This window comes from Ruditapes philippinarum, unplaced genomic scaffold (assembly GCF_026571515.1).
Source record: "Ruditapes philippinarum isolate M1 unplaced genomic scaffold, ASM2657151v2 ctg3865_1_1_1_1, whole genome shotgun sequence".
Classification (NCBI taxonomy): domain Eukaryota; kingdom Metazoa; phylum Mollusca; class Bivalvia; order Venerida; family Veneridae; genus Ruditapes; species Ruditapes philippinarum.
The window spans coordinates 3,658-22,094 of NW_026859436.1; the positions used below are offsets into that span (position 1 = coordinate 3,658).

The following is an 18,437-nucleotide window of genomic DNA, read 5'->3' on the forward strand; positions in this document are numbered from 1 at the left end:
CGGTGCAAGGGGGGTGTGGACAGTATCATGTGCTTAATGACCAGGCTCAATCAAACTGAATTTGCAAGATAGATTTTTAATTTTTGTCGTTTGGACGTTTTTTGGGGATTTCATTTCTTTTTTCCTTTCCCCCCACGGGTTAGACAAGTACTCGTTACAAAATGATAACAGGAAGCGCAAATAACGCATTCCTTTAGAAATGAAGTTGAGCACCCTGAAGAATCGAGTTACTTTATAGAAACTAAATAAGAAAGAAAAGCGATATATGTTTATAAATAAACATTTTATTACATGTATATATAACAACAACATTTTGATTTACATAATAAACACTTCTGGCGTGTTTCTTTGTAACATAATATTATTTCACAGACAAAGTAACATAAATAATATAATTTGTGTAACAAATATTATACCAAGCTTTTATACAGCCTTAAGTCAGAGGTATTTTGTGTGGTGAGGACGCTTTACACAACAAAAAATAACATGCAATGTGCATTAATATTGAAAACAATATATATTTGTCCCTTTAACCGTTTTTCTATAATGCTTACGCTCCAATAAATTAGCACGTGTCAAACTTTTAAAGTTCCATTTTATGCTCGTATAGTATACAGTTTTCTTAAGTGTTTGCTTTAAATTGCTTTCGAAAACGATATAACACGAATGTTGCCAAATACAGACATGTACCCTTATTAAACTACACGATTTTATTCTATTTCATGTCCATAAAATAGTCCTCTAAGTAAAGTTCCGATATTTACATTAGTCCGAATTAAAATATATTCAGTAAGGTAATGTTTGATCAGGAGGTTAGCATACTTTTGGAATATTTGTCTAAAAGATGTACTTCTCGTTAAAAGAACATAAATACAAACTGCTTCAATTGTAATTTATTTCAACTCTCAAGTCCCACTTAAGACCTCTTAAAATCAGTATACTGACTTTTTCAAAAAATTATTAAACTAGCTCCCGTTAATATTTCGTATCCTTGGATTTTGCTTTCAAAATAAAATGAAACATTTATATAAATGATAAAAGAAATAATCTTTTTGAATGAAGTTAAATGTAACTTTCTTTAACATCTGCCAAAATATTGATGCGGATTAACATTTTTGGTCTGTTAAAATTCCTGCGGTCAAACTTTGGTCATATAAATCACACGTGTAAAAATGACATTGTTAAATGTGCTAAGCATGTCCGTTATTATAGCTTAAACCTTATTTCATTATCTTGTGATCAAATTTTACTTCTTGACCAATACTTTGCAAAAACTTTGTTTAATATGCTAAACCGACTACAAAATTTAAGGTATTTTTTATTAACAAATGAAATGGCTAAGTTCCAAAAATTTTACATGTTTCGCATGCATAAGTTTTTTTTATCTAAATAGAAATGTCGGTAAACTTCAATCCCCAAAAAAAATTAACAAAAGGAGTGTAGTGTTTCTTCTAATATATCAATTCCTTGTCATAAACAATGCCCTTAATGTATAAATAGCTAGAAAGCGAAACGAAATACACGGGCGTTGCGGACTGATTCCCGCCTTTTATAATGAAGTAAAAAAAAGATATCATATGATTACAGCGAGGACAATCCCGAATGACTTCTTAAACATCTGTTATTAAATCGACCATTAATTCACAATTGTCGGAAATGATTTAAAACAAAAAAGGTCGGTATGCGTTGTTTATTACCAAAACACTTGCAATGCGTTGGAACTACGCAGTTGGAACAACGCAAAGCTTTGATTTATCAAATAAAACTAAACAGGTTATGAAAGTAGTGATTTTTAAATCGGAAGAATATTAAAATAGTTCGGGCGTTCTGAAGCGTTAAGTTGTAAATTATTTGTTACAATGTTATCACACAAGCATCTCGTAAGAATCTTGTTACAAGTTAAAATAACTTAAAATTAGGTACGTGCTGAATAAATGGGAGCTCTTTGACATCCGAGGAACAGCAAATGATGTCACAAAGGTCACGTGTCATTTGGTGGGTCTAGCTATATATTTAAACAATTTTTTGGTATCTTTAATATCTTATTTTGCACTGCGTTATTTTCAGTCAAAATTTTAGCTAATTCTTTATTATCTAAAAATAGAATTAACATAACTACTTATGCAATAACAATAGCGTCACCTTTAAAAGCTATGTTTGTTAATAACTAAAGATAATACAAAATAGTCAAAATGCATTCCTGTCTTGAGAAATGGCGGAGTAATAAAATCACCACCAAATCATTAAACTGCATGGACAGCAAGCACTATCCCGTCTAAGTGAAAGGAAAAAAACAGCAAACAAAAAAGTTTTAGAACAAAACATTTTAGAAAAGTGCAAGTATGTTTTAACTCAAACGAATGGTGAATAAGAAAGTACTCATGTTTGAATAAGGCACTTTCCCTAGTCAAATGTGCAAAATTAAAATAATAAGAAATTGGAACTATTTTAACAAAAAAACAAGTGAGCAAAAATATGGCGCAACATGTAATAGAAGAACTTAAATAAATTTGTAAGTTCGGTCTGTGAAAATTAACAAAAAAAGAACAAGAAAACATTTGTACAATTCTATATACAAAAACAAAACATATTTTATAATTTTTACAAAGGAAAAAATAATTGCACCTTTACAGCGACTGTTAAAATGAGTCACTAAACACATCATTACAACAATTTAAACATCTTATGAAAATTACACGACCCTCAGGAAAATTACATACCAAAATATAACATCATTATGTTGTTTCGTATGCTACAGTAAACAAAGTCGGTTCCGGTCATAGCTAAAGTAATTTGATAAATCGAAATTATGAAATCAAAGTGAAGTAGTTGTGAAAAAAATATTTCTATTTTCTTATTCAAATACCAGAAGATAGTGTAGATGATTGGATTTTTCTTCTTTTTTTGCATTTTTTTTTCTTCTTAAAATTACAGCCGAAATGTGTCCAAAAAACGTCTTGATTACCAACGTAACACTTTAAGGTCAAATATTACATATGTTTTATCCGAATAAGTGTCACTCACTTGTTAACTGTGTTGTACAAAAGGTGTTTCAGTTATTTAACAATTGGTGTGGCAGTCTGTACGTCTAAGCAAGTGGACTTAACCCCAAGAAATCGTCTATGGTCGTGACAATCGCTTTTTAACACTTGTTAGCCAATGCGTTATTATTTTACACATTGCCAAAGGCAAAGTAGTTGTCGTAAATTTTTTCATGGAGATGTCGTAAAAGGCGTAATGTTTAAGGACATTCGGGTCAAACTAAATCATTAATGATTTGTTACTGTAGCATGTTTCCCTAAACATTAAATGAATAGTATGTTACAATGATGTTAACACGAAACATTAGAATATAGCAGTGTAAGTTTTCTAAAGATTACATATACATAATATAATAATGCACTCTATATGTATATTTTTCGTTGTATTTGAAAGGCAGTATAGCCAGTTTTCAAATGGCATATAAACCCACATTTTGTCTGCATCACAGCTTGCTTGCTTACTTAACTGAGCGTTCCCGTCGGAAGAACGTAGTCATATTCTGGGGTTATATCCCCAATGTCATCTGTCGGGCAGTTTTACCAATACGAAATACGCGTATTGACAGTTATATAAGCCAAGTACTTGTGTTAGTTCAAGGCTATAGATTAGTTTTTTATACTTATAATTGATAAGTTATTTCTTTGTTTCATCTATACATGGAATTCACGCGCCTTACACCGCCGCCTCGGCGGTCACCATAGTTCATATCTACTCGTGAAGAAGAAAGTCCATCACTAACAACTCTTGGGGAGCGCGGTGAAATCCCTTCATTTGAATATTTAGCACTATGTCTGTTCATTCGTTTTGGCACAACAGCGTATCCATAGTCCAGTTCTTCCTTTAACATGTCACTCGGCATACTTTTTGTGAGGTCTCTTTCTGAAAACATGCCAACTTTCTGTCGCATAATTGGCGCGCTGTTGTCTTCGTAATCGGCTGGAGGAATATCCGCGATATGAGACCTTCCATTGTAAATGACAGTTGATCTCGGTTCTATACCTGAGGAGTAATTACCCGATGATCTGTTACTATGAACACCGGACGAAGAGGCAGGTCTAGATCGTCTTGGATACTGGTCAAAACTTGAAGAACTTCTCGGAGTCATGGGACTTCGGGGAGAAGTTATAGGTTGGTAGACATCATATCTGTTTTCTGGTGCTACAGGTGGCGTGGAAATGCCATTTGAAGAGTGAAGAGATGAAATTTTGTCATCGGACAAGTCAAGGTTTGAGTTCGGTTTGCCCTCAGAACTTGTAGGTGATGGGTCTACAATGCCGCTCTCGTCTGAGCCATTTCTGTGTCGGCTGCCAACAATTGGTATCTGAAGACATTTCCTTTTGGTTGCTTTGTCAAGATCGCCATGTCTGCGGACCACAGTGTCATAGTCTTTTGGAGGCAGTAAGAGAGGCGCGGCAGCTTGTGTTTCTGTAAGCCGAAGACGAGCTTTAAGTTCATCTGTTACGGAATCAAACGGAACAGCGTCTTTAAGACTCTGAAGATCTGGTTCAATATCGTCACTTCCGGAAGGAAATCCCTCGTCGCTGAATGATCCCGAATCCGCCCCGGAATCTTCAAATTGAGCCCGGTCGCTCATTCCGTCAGAGGAATTGAACCGGTTGTTGTTGTGGTTCATGTGAGTAGTACGTACATGAACATTGATTGGTACTCGGCTTGGCTGGTCTTCTATATGACCTTGCTGGATGAGTTGTCGTTCGATATCGAGCGTTCGATCAGCGTTTGAAGCAATGATGTGGTTAAGGAAACGTGTGAACGTTGTCGCCGTCTCTGAAGAGTCAAATCTGTATACGTGCACGTGAACATATCTGAAATTATAGAATTGAAAATAAATTAATAATTTCCACAAATTAAATATCTACATTACAAAATTGTTGAATTAAATCCTGTCTTGCCGAAAAATATTAACTTTATCAACTGCAAAATAATGCGTTAAATTATTAAACTACAGTTAATGATAGCGTAGAAATGTTTATGAGAGCAAGGACTTTGTCTAACAGAAATTTATTAATACATTGAAATAAATATATATTCACACATAAGATCGTCTTATCAATTAATATTCTATCAAACGCAAACAAAACATAGCATATTTCTCTACATAGGCACTTTGCCCTGATATTTATAGACCTAGATCGATCAGCACAATTAATTAATGTAAATTCTTGCAAGATCTATAAGTACTTAAGCTGAAGTTAAAGGCCCTCCATCGATATTAACTACCGTGAATAACTAAGGACAAATCTTCACATAGATGAAGAATCTACGTGGGTTTCAAGTGCCTATTTTTAATTCAACGTTTTTAAAAATCTGCCCAAGGATATTCAATCAATCTGAAATATCCCAGCAAGTTAGCTGATTAGAGATAAAGTAATTCGGTTTATTAAATCTCCAGGTCGCAAATCCCAGTCCCGATATCAATATGAATAGGCAACTTGAAATATGCATTAAATAAATTTAAAGAGGAACATGCATTGCCACTTAAGTTTCGGTGTTATATATTAATATGTATATTTAAGTATATTTGTTTTTGTGATAAAATATGTCTACAAAATTACGCAATTTATAAGCAACTTATATAGCAACATAATTATTTTCTTCTTGCTTTTATTATAATGTTCACCTGTTTCTATTTATAATTTAAATAAGACGCATTTGCTTTGCGAGCGCAATGCATGAAATTTTTTTTTCTTACTTTAAAATATTAATTTTAAATATTTATATAAAACGTCGACGATAAATCCCTCATACTTCTAGTCATATAGTATGTTTTTTTAGTTTTTTTTAGACAAAGTTTGTGAAAAGTTTGAAGTAGCAGCTGTCTTTATGAATCGAGAATGCAGCTAAATTGTTTTGATAATCAATAAATGCCTACCTCTGCGTTCTTGGAACATATCCGAGATAGATACAGGCAACAATGTCGTCTGGTGTTCCGTCCAGAGGATTCTGGGCCTGCACGGCGAAAGTGATGTCACGTGACGGTATAATCGGGAACTTAATGGTCTTTATCTTCTTCCCTTTTTTCTTTTCATCTTGTATGTCCTGAGTAATCTTCATCTCTTTCTTTCCAACTTGCAAAGTAAGTTTCGGTGCATATTTCCATTTCTTTGCTTTCCTGCGTAGGTCATTGATAACCGGGTCCGTGTATCGAACCCCGCGCAGGCCGCTGGTTTCTACCCATCCGAGAAACTGAACGTAAAACTGTTGTTTCTTCGATCCCAACATTGTTATGTCTTATATAATCCACAGACTCTGTATATATAAATTAGAATTATTAAATTTATATCCAATTGCGGTTATGCTAGTTCATATTAATATATTGTCTAAGTTCCGAACAAATTCTTTAATGCTAATTAAAATTAATTTTTATTATATTTATTTCTAGATCCTCACTTCTCAACACCGTAAAAAAGAATGTCGTTGACAGGTAGAGACCGCCTCTAAAATACCATTTTACAACTATCGTGTTTTACACCTGCCGTACAATTTAATCGCTCCTATCAATGAAATTGTCTACCTGAGCGTAGGAATACAAAATAGTTTAATACTGTATACGGGTGTAATTCGGTTCTTGGACGGTTAACAATACGCTTGTTTAAATATTTCCACGCCTCGTTTCTCATGGTGGAATTTCAATAGATCGGATCTTGTTTCGGTTAACCGATGTACACGGGCGATAATAATCTTTCTTAAAGCGAAAATCTACTAAAATCTGTGGAAAGAATAATAGAAAATTGACAATTAGCTAAATAGGGAGGTTCAGCTTAATTCTACTTGCTTTAAATCTTTGAATGGACGTATTTGTTAATTGCGAAACAGTGTTAGTCGGTTTTATGGCAGTGTTAGATGTTAATTACCTCAAAATATTCAATCCGATGTTCGAATAATTGTCAATATATGAGCCGCGTCACGACAAAACCAACGTAATGGGTTTGCGACCAGCATGGATCCAGACCAGCCTGCGCATCTGCGCAGTCTGATCAGGATCCATGCTGTTCGCTATCAGTTTCTCTTCTTGTAATAAGGTTTGTAAGCGAACAGCATGGATCCTGATCAGACTGCGCGGATGCGCAGGCTGGTCTGGATCCATACTGGTCGCAAATCCATTATGTTGGTTTTTTGTCGTGACGCGGCTCATATTATATCTTTGTGGTTTTAGATTTTAGCCACCCAATGTGGAAGCGGTTTTATATGTTAAACACTTTTGAATATACTTATTTTCCCACAGTCCACTGTAAGAATCCGCTGTTATCTCTTTTAAGAAAAATTACATTGACCTACTTGTTTTCTGGTGACATATTTAGGGCTATTCTGCTTCGGTCTAAATTATATTCATTTACATTTAGATGTGTCCATTAGAATAATATACTGTTGAATCCAACACAGCAAAAATGATTGATAATTTATCTTCGGATTGGTTTGTTGATGAATTTTGTATTTGTTTTGTTAATTTTTTACAGTAATTTTTTTGCTTCCTAATCAATAAGTACTACGTATTTATATAGCTTCTATTACTTTTTGACTTTTTTATCGACAAATTTTGAAGGATGCGCAGCAATTAATGAACACCAGCATCTTGGTTGTCACGTGACCTTCTTATCCCTTTTATACCACAAAACAATGTTTTCATTCGCCTCATATATGCCTCTCCTTCTGATATAAAATATTAATCGACCATGAGTTTGTTGTTAGAAGTGACGGGATCGGTTTAAAATTTGATTTCATCTAGATACATTAATTGAAAATAGATATTTATTTCACTTATGTGCGATATTGAACATATTTTTGCTTTTAAATGCTTTTTTTTTATCAAACTCGATGTTGTTTATTATTAACGACATATTCGTTGTCCAATGAAATTGTATATACCGGGTATTATTCATGATTCAAAATTTCGAAACATGCGGGTAATATTATTTTGGGGAAAGTTTTAAGATGTTTTGCACTATTTTTGATTTATACAATTCATCGCATGATCATTAAAGCGACTTGACTCAAGATTAAGTTAATTAGATGAAAATTTTGAAATTGTTTTAAATAATGAGCAAATGAAGTACATGTAGTTTAACTTTAAAACCAAGTATTTTTTCCTTGTCTTTTCGATGACCGCACGAAGTAACACGATTTTACATACACAATGATCTATAAGACTTGGAGCGGGCAAGCTGTCTCATCCGTGTTAACTAGAAGCTTTAAAATTTATCTTCCAATGTATATATGTATATGTATATGTATATGAAAGGCCTATTTTTCTATAATGTCCTGTTAAATAAGACATCCCAAATGCAATCAAGTATATTTTCCCAGTCGTGAATCTGAGACAATCAACATATCGTTACATATCTTTTTGAGACATTCCTTCTTTTTTAGAAAAAAAGAAACACATACACACATGTAATACTAAGTATAATTATGTTTAAAAATTGCGCCCTTCTGTTTAGAAATGTGTTGAAAGAAATGTATAGGGTACCGGGGTACACCATCGGACTCCCAATCCGGATGTCATGGGTTCGAAACCCACCAGTGGTGAAATTCTCTTTCGACACACATAATCCACATTGGTGTGATTAGTCGGTTACGATTCTAAACACCTATACCAAGTTTATATCACTTTACGCCCTTACCAAGTATATTTACTAAACGCCCATACCAAACATATTTTACTTAACGCCCATACCAAATATATATTAATAAACGCCCATACCAAACATATTTTACTTAACGCCCATACCAAACATATATTAATAAACGCCCATACCAAGTATATTTTACTAAACGCCCATACCAAACATATATTAATAAACACCTATACCAAATATATTTTACTAAACGCCCATACCAAATGTATTTTAATAAACGCCCATACCAAACATATATTAATAAACACCTATACCAAGAATATTTTACTTAACGCCCATACCAAATATATTTTAATAAACGCCCATACCAAACATATATTAATAAACACCTATACCAAACATATTTTACTTAACGCCCATACCAAACATATAGAGGATATTTGTTTGTTTGTGTGTAAGATGAAATTTTATTTCATCGAGTGGGCTTTAAAAACAGTATTCTCACGAGTGGCGTAGCCACGAGTGAGAATACTGTTTTTAAAGTTCACGAGATGAAATAAAATTACATCTTACACAACAAACAGACAAATTTTCTTTTTATTTTATGCTTAAAAACAAGTTAAAACGAAATTTCCATAATTTTAACGTTAATATTAAAAATCTGTTTCCCCCATTGAGAGCCCCATTTAGACGGAATTTCTCATTATAAACAAGAAGTCTTGAGCTGAAAAAATAAGTCCGCTAATCAAGGTTAAATGACAGTGATATTTATTCATTTTATTAAAAAAATATGAATGATCCCTTGTTTTAATAATAAAAACAAACTATTCTTGTAGGAGAAAAAGTCCAACCATCCATCCACATTTCTGTTACTTACTGCGAATTTATATTAGACCTGGCTTTGTAAAATGTAAGCAGCAGCCATTTTTTAAAGTTGTGTATTTCATGGGAGGAAAATAATTGTGTAAGATTCAGAAGGATATAATTTGGATTTGTTAGTCATACACCTTTTTAAAAGAAAGAAAACTTATTTGAGGATTGTAACAGACAAAAAATAAGTGTTGACAGAGGTGAAAACATTCAGAAAAGGAGCTAGGAAATGGAAAATAAGGAACGCTGGGTTGTTTTACTTATTTTACAGTGATGGCTGTCAATGCTTTTCAATTTTTCATAAAGCATACGGCAGTTATTGCTCATAGGATACTTTAATATGCCCAAATGTCATCAAGAGCAGTTTTGCATGGGGAAGGAATGTATTTTTCAGACTGTAAAAACGAAACAAAAAAATTTAGAGACGAAATTTGTTGATTGGAATTTGAAGGAATAAAAGTATGTTTTCTCTCTTTATTACTTTTGACATTTAAGTTATTTATCTATTGCAGCTTTGCTATTTCTTTTAACAGCCTGACATTGTCAGAATTGTCAGTAAAAATAAAATTGGGGTACCACATGGGGAAAATCTTAATAAGTAGTTTCGTCATTGAAAAAAGTGAAATTATATTTTGATAATTTTCACTGTGAAATTATCAAATATAATTTTCACGGATAAATCAGTAATCCACTGAAAAGCATAAAATAAATATTAATAAACGCCCATACCAAGTATATTTTACTTAAAGCCCATACCAAATATATTTTAATAAACGCCCATACCAAACATATAATAATAAACGCCCATACCAAGAATATTTTACTTAACGCCCATACCAAATATATTTTACTTAACGCCCATACCAAACATATAATAATAAACGCCCATACCAAATATATTTTACTTAACGCCCATACCAAACAAATAATAATAAACGCCCATACCAAGAATATTTTACTTAGCGCCCATACCAAGTATATTTTACTTAACGCCCATACCAAATATATTTAACTAAGTGTATGTACCAAGTATTTTTTTACTCAATGCCAATACTAAGAATACTTTACTAAACGCACATACTCAATATATTTTTCTTAGCGCCAATACCAAGTATGTTTTACTTAGGGTCAGTACCAAGTATTTTTACTTAACGCTCATACTAAGTGTAATTAACTAAAAGCCCATTCCAAGTGTCTTTTACTAAACGCCCATACCAAGTTTATTTTACTTAACGCCCATTTAAGTATACTTTATTACACGCCCATACCAATGTATTTTTCTTAGCCCCCATAGCAAGTATATATTACTAAGTGTCGGTACCAATTACTTTTTTACTAAACGCCCATACAAAGTATATTTTACAAAACGCCCATACCATTTTCTTTTAACTAAGAGCCTTCCTTTACCAAGTATATTTTTCTAAGCGCCTATAGCAAGTTAAACATACCATACATAGTCAAGTTCTTCCTTTAATATGTCACTCGGCATACTTTTTGTGAGGTCTCTTTCTGAAAACATGCCAACTTTCTGTCGCATAATTGGCGCGCTGTTGTCTTCGTAATCGGCTGGAGGAATATCCGCGATATGAGACCTTCCATTGTAAATGACAGTTGATCTCGGTTCTATACCTGAGGAGTAATTACCCGATGATCTGTTACTATGAACACCGGACGAAGAGGCAGGTCTAGATCGTCTTGGATACTGGTCAAAACTTGAAGAACTTCTCGGAGTCATGGGACTTCGGGGAGAAGTTATAGGTTGGTAGACATCATATCTGTTTTCTGGTGCTACAGGTGGCGTGGAAATGCCATTTGAAGAGTGAAGAGATGAAATTTTGTCATCGGACAAGTCAAGGTTTGAGTTCGGTTTGCCCTCAGAACTTGTAGGTGATGGGTCTACAATGCCGCTCTCGTCTGAGCCATTTCTGTGTCGGCTGCCAACAATTGGTATCTGAAGACATTTCCTTTTGGTTGCTTTGTCAAGATCGCCATGTCTGCGGACCACAGTGTCATAGTCTTTTGGGGGCAGTAAGAGAGGCGCGGCAGCTTGTGTTTCTGTAAGCCGAAGACGAGCTTTAAGTTCATCTGTTACGGAATCAAACGGAACAGCGTCTTTTAGACTCTGAAGATCTGGTTCAATATCGTCACTTCCGGAAGGAAATCCCTCGTCGCTGAATGATCCCGAATCTGCCCCGGAATCTTCAAATTGAGCCCGGTCGCTCATTCCGTCAGAGGAATTGAACCGGTTGTTGTTGTGGTTCATGTGAGTAGTACGTACATGAACATTGATTGGTACTCGGCTTGGCTGGTCTTCTATATGACCTTGCTGGATGAGTTGTCGTTCGATATCGAGCGTTCGATCAGCGTTTGAAGCAATGATGTGGTTAAGGAAACGTGTGAACGTTGTCGCCGTCTCTGAAGAGTCAAATCTGTACACGTGCACGTGAACATATCTGAAATTATAGAATTGAAAATAAATTAATAATTTCCACAAATTAAATATCTGCATTACAAAATTGTTGAATTAAATCATTAAAAACTAAAACTGTCTTGCCGAAAAATATTAACTTTATCAACTGCAAAATAATTCGTTAAATTATTAAACTACAGTTAATGATAGCGTAGAAATGTTTATGAGAGCAAGGACTTTGTCTAACAGAGATTTATTAATACATTGAAATAAATATATTCACACATAAGATCGTCTTATCAATTAATTTTCTATCAAACGCAAACAAAACATAGCATATTTCTCTACATAGGCACTTTGCCCTGATATTAATAGACCAAGATCGATCAGCACAATTAATTAATGTAAATTCTTGCAAGATCTATAAGTACTTAAGCTGAAGTTAAAGGCCCTCCATCGATATTAACTACCGTGAATAACTAAGGACAAATCTTCACATAGATGAAGAATCTACGTGGGTTTCAAGTGCCTATTTTTAATTCAACGTTTTTAAAAATCTGCCCAAGGATATTCAATCAATCTGAAATATCCCAGCAAGTTAGCTGATTAGAGATAAAGTAATTCGGTTTATTAAATCTCCAGGTCGCAAATCCCAGTCCCGATTATCAATATGAATAGGCAACGTGAAATATGCATTAAATAAATTTAAAGAGGAACATGCATTCTAGTCATATAGTATGTTTTTTTTTAGACAAAGTTTGTGAAAAGTTTGAAATAGCAGCTGTCTTTATGAATCGAGAATGCAGCTAAATTGTTTTGATAATCAATAAATGCCTACCTCTGCGTTCTTGGAACATATCCGAGATAGATACATGCAACAATGTCGTCTGGTGTTCCGTCCAGGGGATTCTGGGCCTGCACGGCGAAAGTGATGTCACGTGACGGTATAATCGGGAACTTAATGGTCTTTATCTTCTTCCCTTTTTTCTTTTCGTCTTGTATGTCCTGAGTAATCTTCATTTCTTTCTTTCCAACTTGCAAAGTAAGTTTCGGTGCATATTTCCATTTCTTTGCTTTCCTGCGTAGGTCATTGATAACCGGGTCCGTGTATCGAACCCCGCGCAGGCCGCTGGTTTCTACCCATCCGAGAAACTGAACGTAAAACTGTTGTTTCTTCGATCCCAACATTGTTATGTCCTATATAATCCACAGACTCTGTATATATAAATTAGAATTATTAAATTTATATCCAATTGCGGTTATGCTAGTTCATATTATTATATTGTCTAAGTTCCGAACAAATTCTTTAATGCTAATTAAAATTAATTTTTATTATATTTATTTCTAGATCCTCACTTCTCAACACCGTAAAAAAGAATGTCGTTGACAGGTAGAGACCGCCTCTAAAATACCATTTTACAACTATCGTGTTTTACACCTGCCGTACAATTTAATCGCTCCTATCAATGAAATTGTCTACCTGAGCGTAGGAATACAAAATAGTTTAATACTGTATACGGGTGTAATTCGGTTCTTGGACGGTTAACAATACGCTTGTTTAAATATTTCCACGCCTCGTTTCTCATGGTGGAATTTCAATAGATCGGATCTTGTTTCGGTTAACCGATGTACACGGGCGATAATAATCTTTCTTAAAGCGAAAATCTACTAAATCTGTGGAAAGAATAATAGAAAATTGACAATTAGCTAAATAGGGAGGTTCAGCTTAATTCTACTTGCTTTAAATCTTTGAATGGACGTATTTGTTAATTGCGAAACAGTGTTAGTCGGTTTTATGGCAGTGTTAGATGTTAATTACCTCAAAATATTCAATCCGATGTTCGAATAATTGTCAATATATGAGCCGCGTCACGACAAAACCAACGTAATGGGTTTGCGACCAGCATGGATCCAGACCAGTCTGCGCATCCGCGCAGTCTGATCAGGATCAATGCTGTTCGCTATCAGTTTCTCTACTTGTAATAGGGTTTGTAAGCGAACAGCATGGATCCTGATCAGACTGTGCGGATGCGCAGGCTGGTCTGGATCCATGCTGGTCGCACACCCATTACGTTGGTTTTGTCGTGACGCGGCTCATATATCTTTGTGGTTAGATTTTAGCCACCCAATGTGGAAGCGGTTTTATATGTTAAACACTTTTGAATCAACTTATTTTCCCACAGTTCTCTGTAAGAATCCGCTGTAATACAATTTATATATATCTCTTTTAAGAAAAAATACATTGACCTACTTGTTTTCTGGTGACAAATTTAGGGTTATTCTGCTTCGGTCTAAATTATATTCATGTATACATGTATTTAGATCGGTCCATTAGAATAATATACTGTTGAATCCAACACAGCAAAAATGATTGATAATTTATCTTCGGATTGGTTTGTTGATGAATTTTGTATTTGTTTTGTTAATTTTTTACAGTAATTTTTTTGCTTCCTAATCAATAAGTACTACGTATTTATATAGCTTCTATTACTTTTTGACTTTTTTATCGACAAATTTTGAAGGATGCGCAGCAATTAATGAACACCAGCATCTTGGTTGTCACGTGAACTTCTTATCCCTTTTATACCACAAAACAATGTACTCATTCGCCTCATATATGCCTCTCCTTCTGATATAAAATATTAATCGACCAGGAGTTTGTTGTTAGAAGTGACGGGATCGGTTTAAAATTTGATTTCATCTAGATACGTTAATTGAAAATAGATATTTGTTTCACTTGTTTGCGATATTAAAGATGTTTTTGCTTTAAATGCTTTTATCAAACTTTATGTTGTTGATTATTAACGATATATTCGTTGTCCAATGAAATTGTATATATCGGGTATTATTCATGATTCAAAATTTCGAAACATGCGGGTAATATTATTTTGGGGAAAGTTTTAAGATGTTTTGTAATATTTTTTATTTATACAATTCATAGCATGATTATTAAAGCGACTTGCCTCAAGATTCAGTTAATTAGATGAAAATTTTGAAATTGTTTTAAATAATGAGCAAATGAAGTACATGTAGTTTAACTTTAAAACCAAGTATTTTTTCCTTGTCTTTTCGATGACCGCACGAAGTAACACGATTTACATACACAATGATCTATAAGACTTGGAGCGGGCAAGCTGTCTCATCCGTGTTAACTAGAAGCTTTAAAATTTATCTTCCAATGTATATATGTATATGTATATGTATATGAAAGGCCTATTTTTCTATAATGTCCTGTTAAATAAGACATCCCAAATGCAATCAAGTATATTTTCCCAGTCGTGAATCTGAGACAATCAACATATCGTTACATATCTTTTTGAGACATTCCTTCTTTTTTAGAAAAAAAGAAACACATACACACATGTAATACTAAGTATAATTATGTTTAAAAATTGCGCCCTTCTGTTTAGAAATGTGTTGAAAGAAATGTATAGGGTACCGGGGTACACCATCGGACTCCCAATCCGGATGTCATGGGTTCGAAACCCACCAGTGGTGAAATTCTCTTTCGACACACATAATCCACATTGGTGTGATTAGTCGGTTACGATTCTAAACACCTATACCAAGTTTATATCACTTTACGCCCTTACCAAGTATATTTACTAAACGCCCATACCAAACATATTTTACTTAACGCCCATACCAAATATATATTAATAAACGCCCATACCAAACATATTTTACTTAACGCCCATACCAAACATATATTAATAAACGCCCATACCAAGTATATTTTACTAAACGCCCATACCAAACATATATTAATAAACACCTATACCAAATATATTTTACTAAACGCCCATACCAAATGTATTTTAATAAACGCCCATACCAAACATATATTAATAAACACCTATACCAAGAATATTTTACTTAACGCCCATACCAAATATATTTTAATAAACGCCCATACCAAACATATATTAATAAACACCTATACCAAACATATTTTACTTAACGCCCATACCAAACATATAGAGGATATTTGTTTGTTTGTGTGTAAGATGAAATTTTATTTCATCGAGTGGGCTTTAAAAACAGTATTCTCACGAGTGGCGTAGCCACGAGTGAGAATACTGTTTTTAAAGTTCACGAGATGAAATAAAATTACATCTTACACAACAAACAGACAAATTTTCTTTTTATTTTATGCTTAAAAACAAGTTAAAACGAAATTTCCATAATTTTAACGTTAATATTAAAATCTGTTTCCCCCATTGAGAGCCCCATTTAGACGGAATTTCTCATTATAAACAAGAAGTCTTGAGCTGAAAAATAAGTCCGCTAATCAAGGTTAAATGACAGTGATATTTATTCATTTTATTAAAAAAATATGAATGATCCCTTGTTTTAATAATAAAAACAAACTATTCTTGTAGGAGAAAAAGTCCAACCATCCATCCACATTTCTGTTACTTACTGCGAATTTATATTAGACCTGGCTTTGTAAAATGTAAGCAGCAGCCATTTTTTAAAGTTGTGTATTTCATGGGAGGAAAATAATTGTGTAAGATTCAGAAGGATATAATTTGGATTTGTTAGTCATACACCTTTTTAAAAGAAAGAAAACTTATTTGAGGATTGTAACAGACAAAAAATAAGTGTTGACAGAGGTGAAAACATTCAGAAAAGGAGCTAGGAAAATGGAAAATAAGGAACGCTGGGTTGTTTTACTTATTTTACAGTGATGGCTGTCAATGCTTTTCAATTTTTCATAAAGCATACGGCAGTTATTGCTCATAGGATACTTTAATATGCCCAAATGTCATCAAGAGCAGTTTTGCATGGGGAAGGAATGTATTTTTCAGACTGTAAAAACGAAACAAAAAAATTTAGAGACGAAATTTGTTGATTGGAATTTGAAGGAATAAAAGTATGTTTTCTCTCTTTATTACTTTTGACATTTAAGTTATTTATCTATTGCAGCTTTGCTATTTCTTTTAACAGCCTGACATTGTCAGAATTGTCAGTAAAAATAAAATTGGGGTACCACATGGGGAAAATCTTAATAAGTAGTTTCGTCATTGAAAAAAGTGAAATTATATTTTGATAATTTTCACTGTGAAATTATCAAATATAATTTTCACGGATAAATCAGTAATCCACTGAAAAGCATAAAATAAATATTAATAAACGCCCATACCAAGTATATTTTACTTAAAGCCCATACCAAATATATTTTAATAAACGCCCATACCAAACATATAATAATAAACGCCCATACCAAGAATATTTTACTTAACGCCCATACCAAATATATTTTACTTAACGCCCATACCAAACATATAATAATAAACGCCCATACCAAATATATTTTACTTAACGCCCATACCAAACAAATAATAATAAACGCCCATACCAAGAATATTTTACTAAGCGCCCATACCAAGTATATTTTACTTAACGCCCATACCAAATATATTTAACTAAGTGTCTGTACCAAGTATTTTTTACTCAATGCCAATACTAAGTATATTTTACTAAACGCACATACTAAATATATTTTTCTTAGCGCCCATACCCAGTATATTTTACTTAGGGTCTGTACCCAGTATTTTTACTTAACGCCCATACTAAGTGTAATAAACTAAAAGCCCATTCCAAGTGTCTTTTACTAAACGCCCATACCAAGTTTATTTTACTTAACGCCCATTTAAGTATACTTTATTACACGCCCATACCAATGTATTTTTCTTAGCCCCCATAGCAAGTATATATTACTAAGTGTCGGTACCAATTACTTTTTTACTAAACGCCCATACAAAGTATATTTTACAAAACGCCCATACCATTTTCTTTTAACTAAGAGCCTTCCTTTACCAAGTATATTTTTCTAAGCGCCTATAGCAAGTTAAACATACCAAGCGCATGTACCACGAATCATTTGTATTTTAAAAGTGCTAATCATTGCATTGTTTAACCTCGTTATTTAATTAAATTCTTATTGACAAGCGACATGTCATATAACATCATAAATGTGTACATATATAATTTTTTAAATTAATATCACGACTGTAAAACTGCATGGCTAGAGAACGATGCATTAATAAATGTTTCAATAAAATTCTGCAATACCCTTGACATTATAAATTAGAAAAAGAAGTTCAAACCTTTTTATCCGGTAACTGAAAACAAACTGTCAATTCTTTACATGTATTTCGAACAAGTCAACGTATTGTTGTTGTTATTGTATTTATTTCGCTATCACTATAGTTTAGTTCTTATCTTTCCAATGAATTCACTTTTATCTCTGCAAAAATGCCTTCAACCAAATAAATATAACTTATATATGCATTCAGAAAACGCAATTTTCAGATTTAAGTGAGCATGAACTGGCATACTACAACTCTTTACTCAAATTGAGAATGTTTGCCAACAAATATAATCATCATATTTAATCTCCTGATAGAAATGTTTGACAATAGCTGCTTCTGAATTGAAAGAAGGTGAGAAATTTTGATATAGTTTGAGTAATGTGTAATTATAATTGAGTGATACGTGTGAAAATTGTGTAAGGA

General features: G+C 33.4%; 2 protein-coding genes across 3 annotated transcripts; both read right to left on the reverse strand.

The window, feature by feature from the left end:
• Window positions 1–264: 264 nt before the first annotated feature.
• On the reverse strand, window positions 265–18,222 carry LOC132756518 (uncharacterized). Of its 2 annotated transcripts, XM_060747610.1 has the most exons (3): window positions 18,030–18,222; window positions 5,933–6,309; window positions 265–4,865 (listed from the first exon to the last, which is right to left on the reverse strand). In XM_060747610.1, exons 2-3 carry the CDS (start codon window positions 6,280–6,282, stop codon window positions 3,689–3,691), a joined length of 1,527 nt encoding a protein of 508 aa, XP_060603593.1. In that variant the 5' UTR covers window positions 6,283–6,309; window positions 18,030–18,222; the 3' UTR covers window positions 265–3,688. The 2 variants fall into 2 exon arrangements, with proteins under 2 accessions (XP_060603593.1, XP_060603591.1); XM_060747608.1 differs by lacking the exon at window positions 18,030–18,222 and having other exon boundaries at window positions 5,933–6,541.
• LOC132756517 (uncharacterized) lies at window positions 10,945–13,366 on the reverse strand. Its single transcript, XM_060747607.1, has 2 exons — window positions 12,755–13,366; window positions 10,945–11,959 (listed from the first exon to the last, which is right to left on the reverse strand). The coding sequence occupies exons 1-2, from the start codon at window positions 13,102–13,104 to the stop codon at window positions 10,945–10,947; spliced, it is 1,365 nt and encodes a 454-aa protein (XP_060603590.1). The 5' UTR covers window positions 13,105–13,366.
• Window positions 18,223–18,437: the final 215 nt, after the last annotated feature.

What these genes read in the sequence shown, in the direction of transcription:
- LOC132756517 (XM_060747607.1), bottom strand. Translation starts at nt 13,104, where the DNA reads ATGTTGGGATCGAAGAAACAACAGTTTTACGTTCAGTTTCTCGGATGG. An exon ending in TATGTTCCAAGAACGCAGAG is followed by an intron (nt 11,960 to 12,754) that starts GTAGGCATTTAT and finishes CTATAATTTCAG; the next exon opens with ATATGTTCACGTGCACGTGT.
- LOC132756518 (XM_060747610.1), bottom strand. Translation starts at nt 6,282, where the DNA reads ATGTTGGGATCGAAGAAACAACAGTTTTACGTTCAGTTTCTCGGATGG. An exon ending in TATGTTCCAAGAACGCAGAG is followed by an intron (nt 4,866 to 5,932) that starts GTAGGCATTTAT and finishes CTATAATTTCAG; the next exon opens with ATATGTTCACGTGCACGTAT.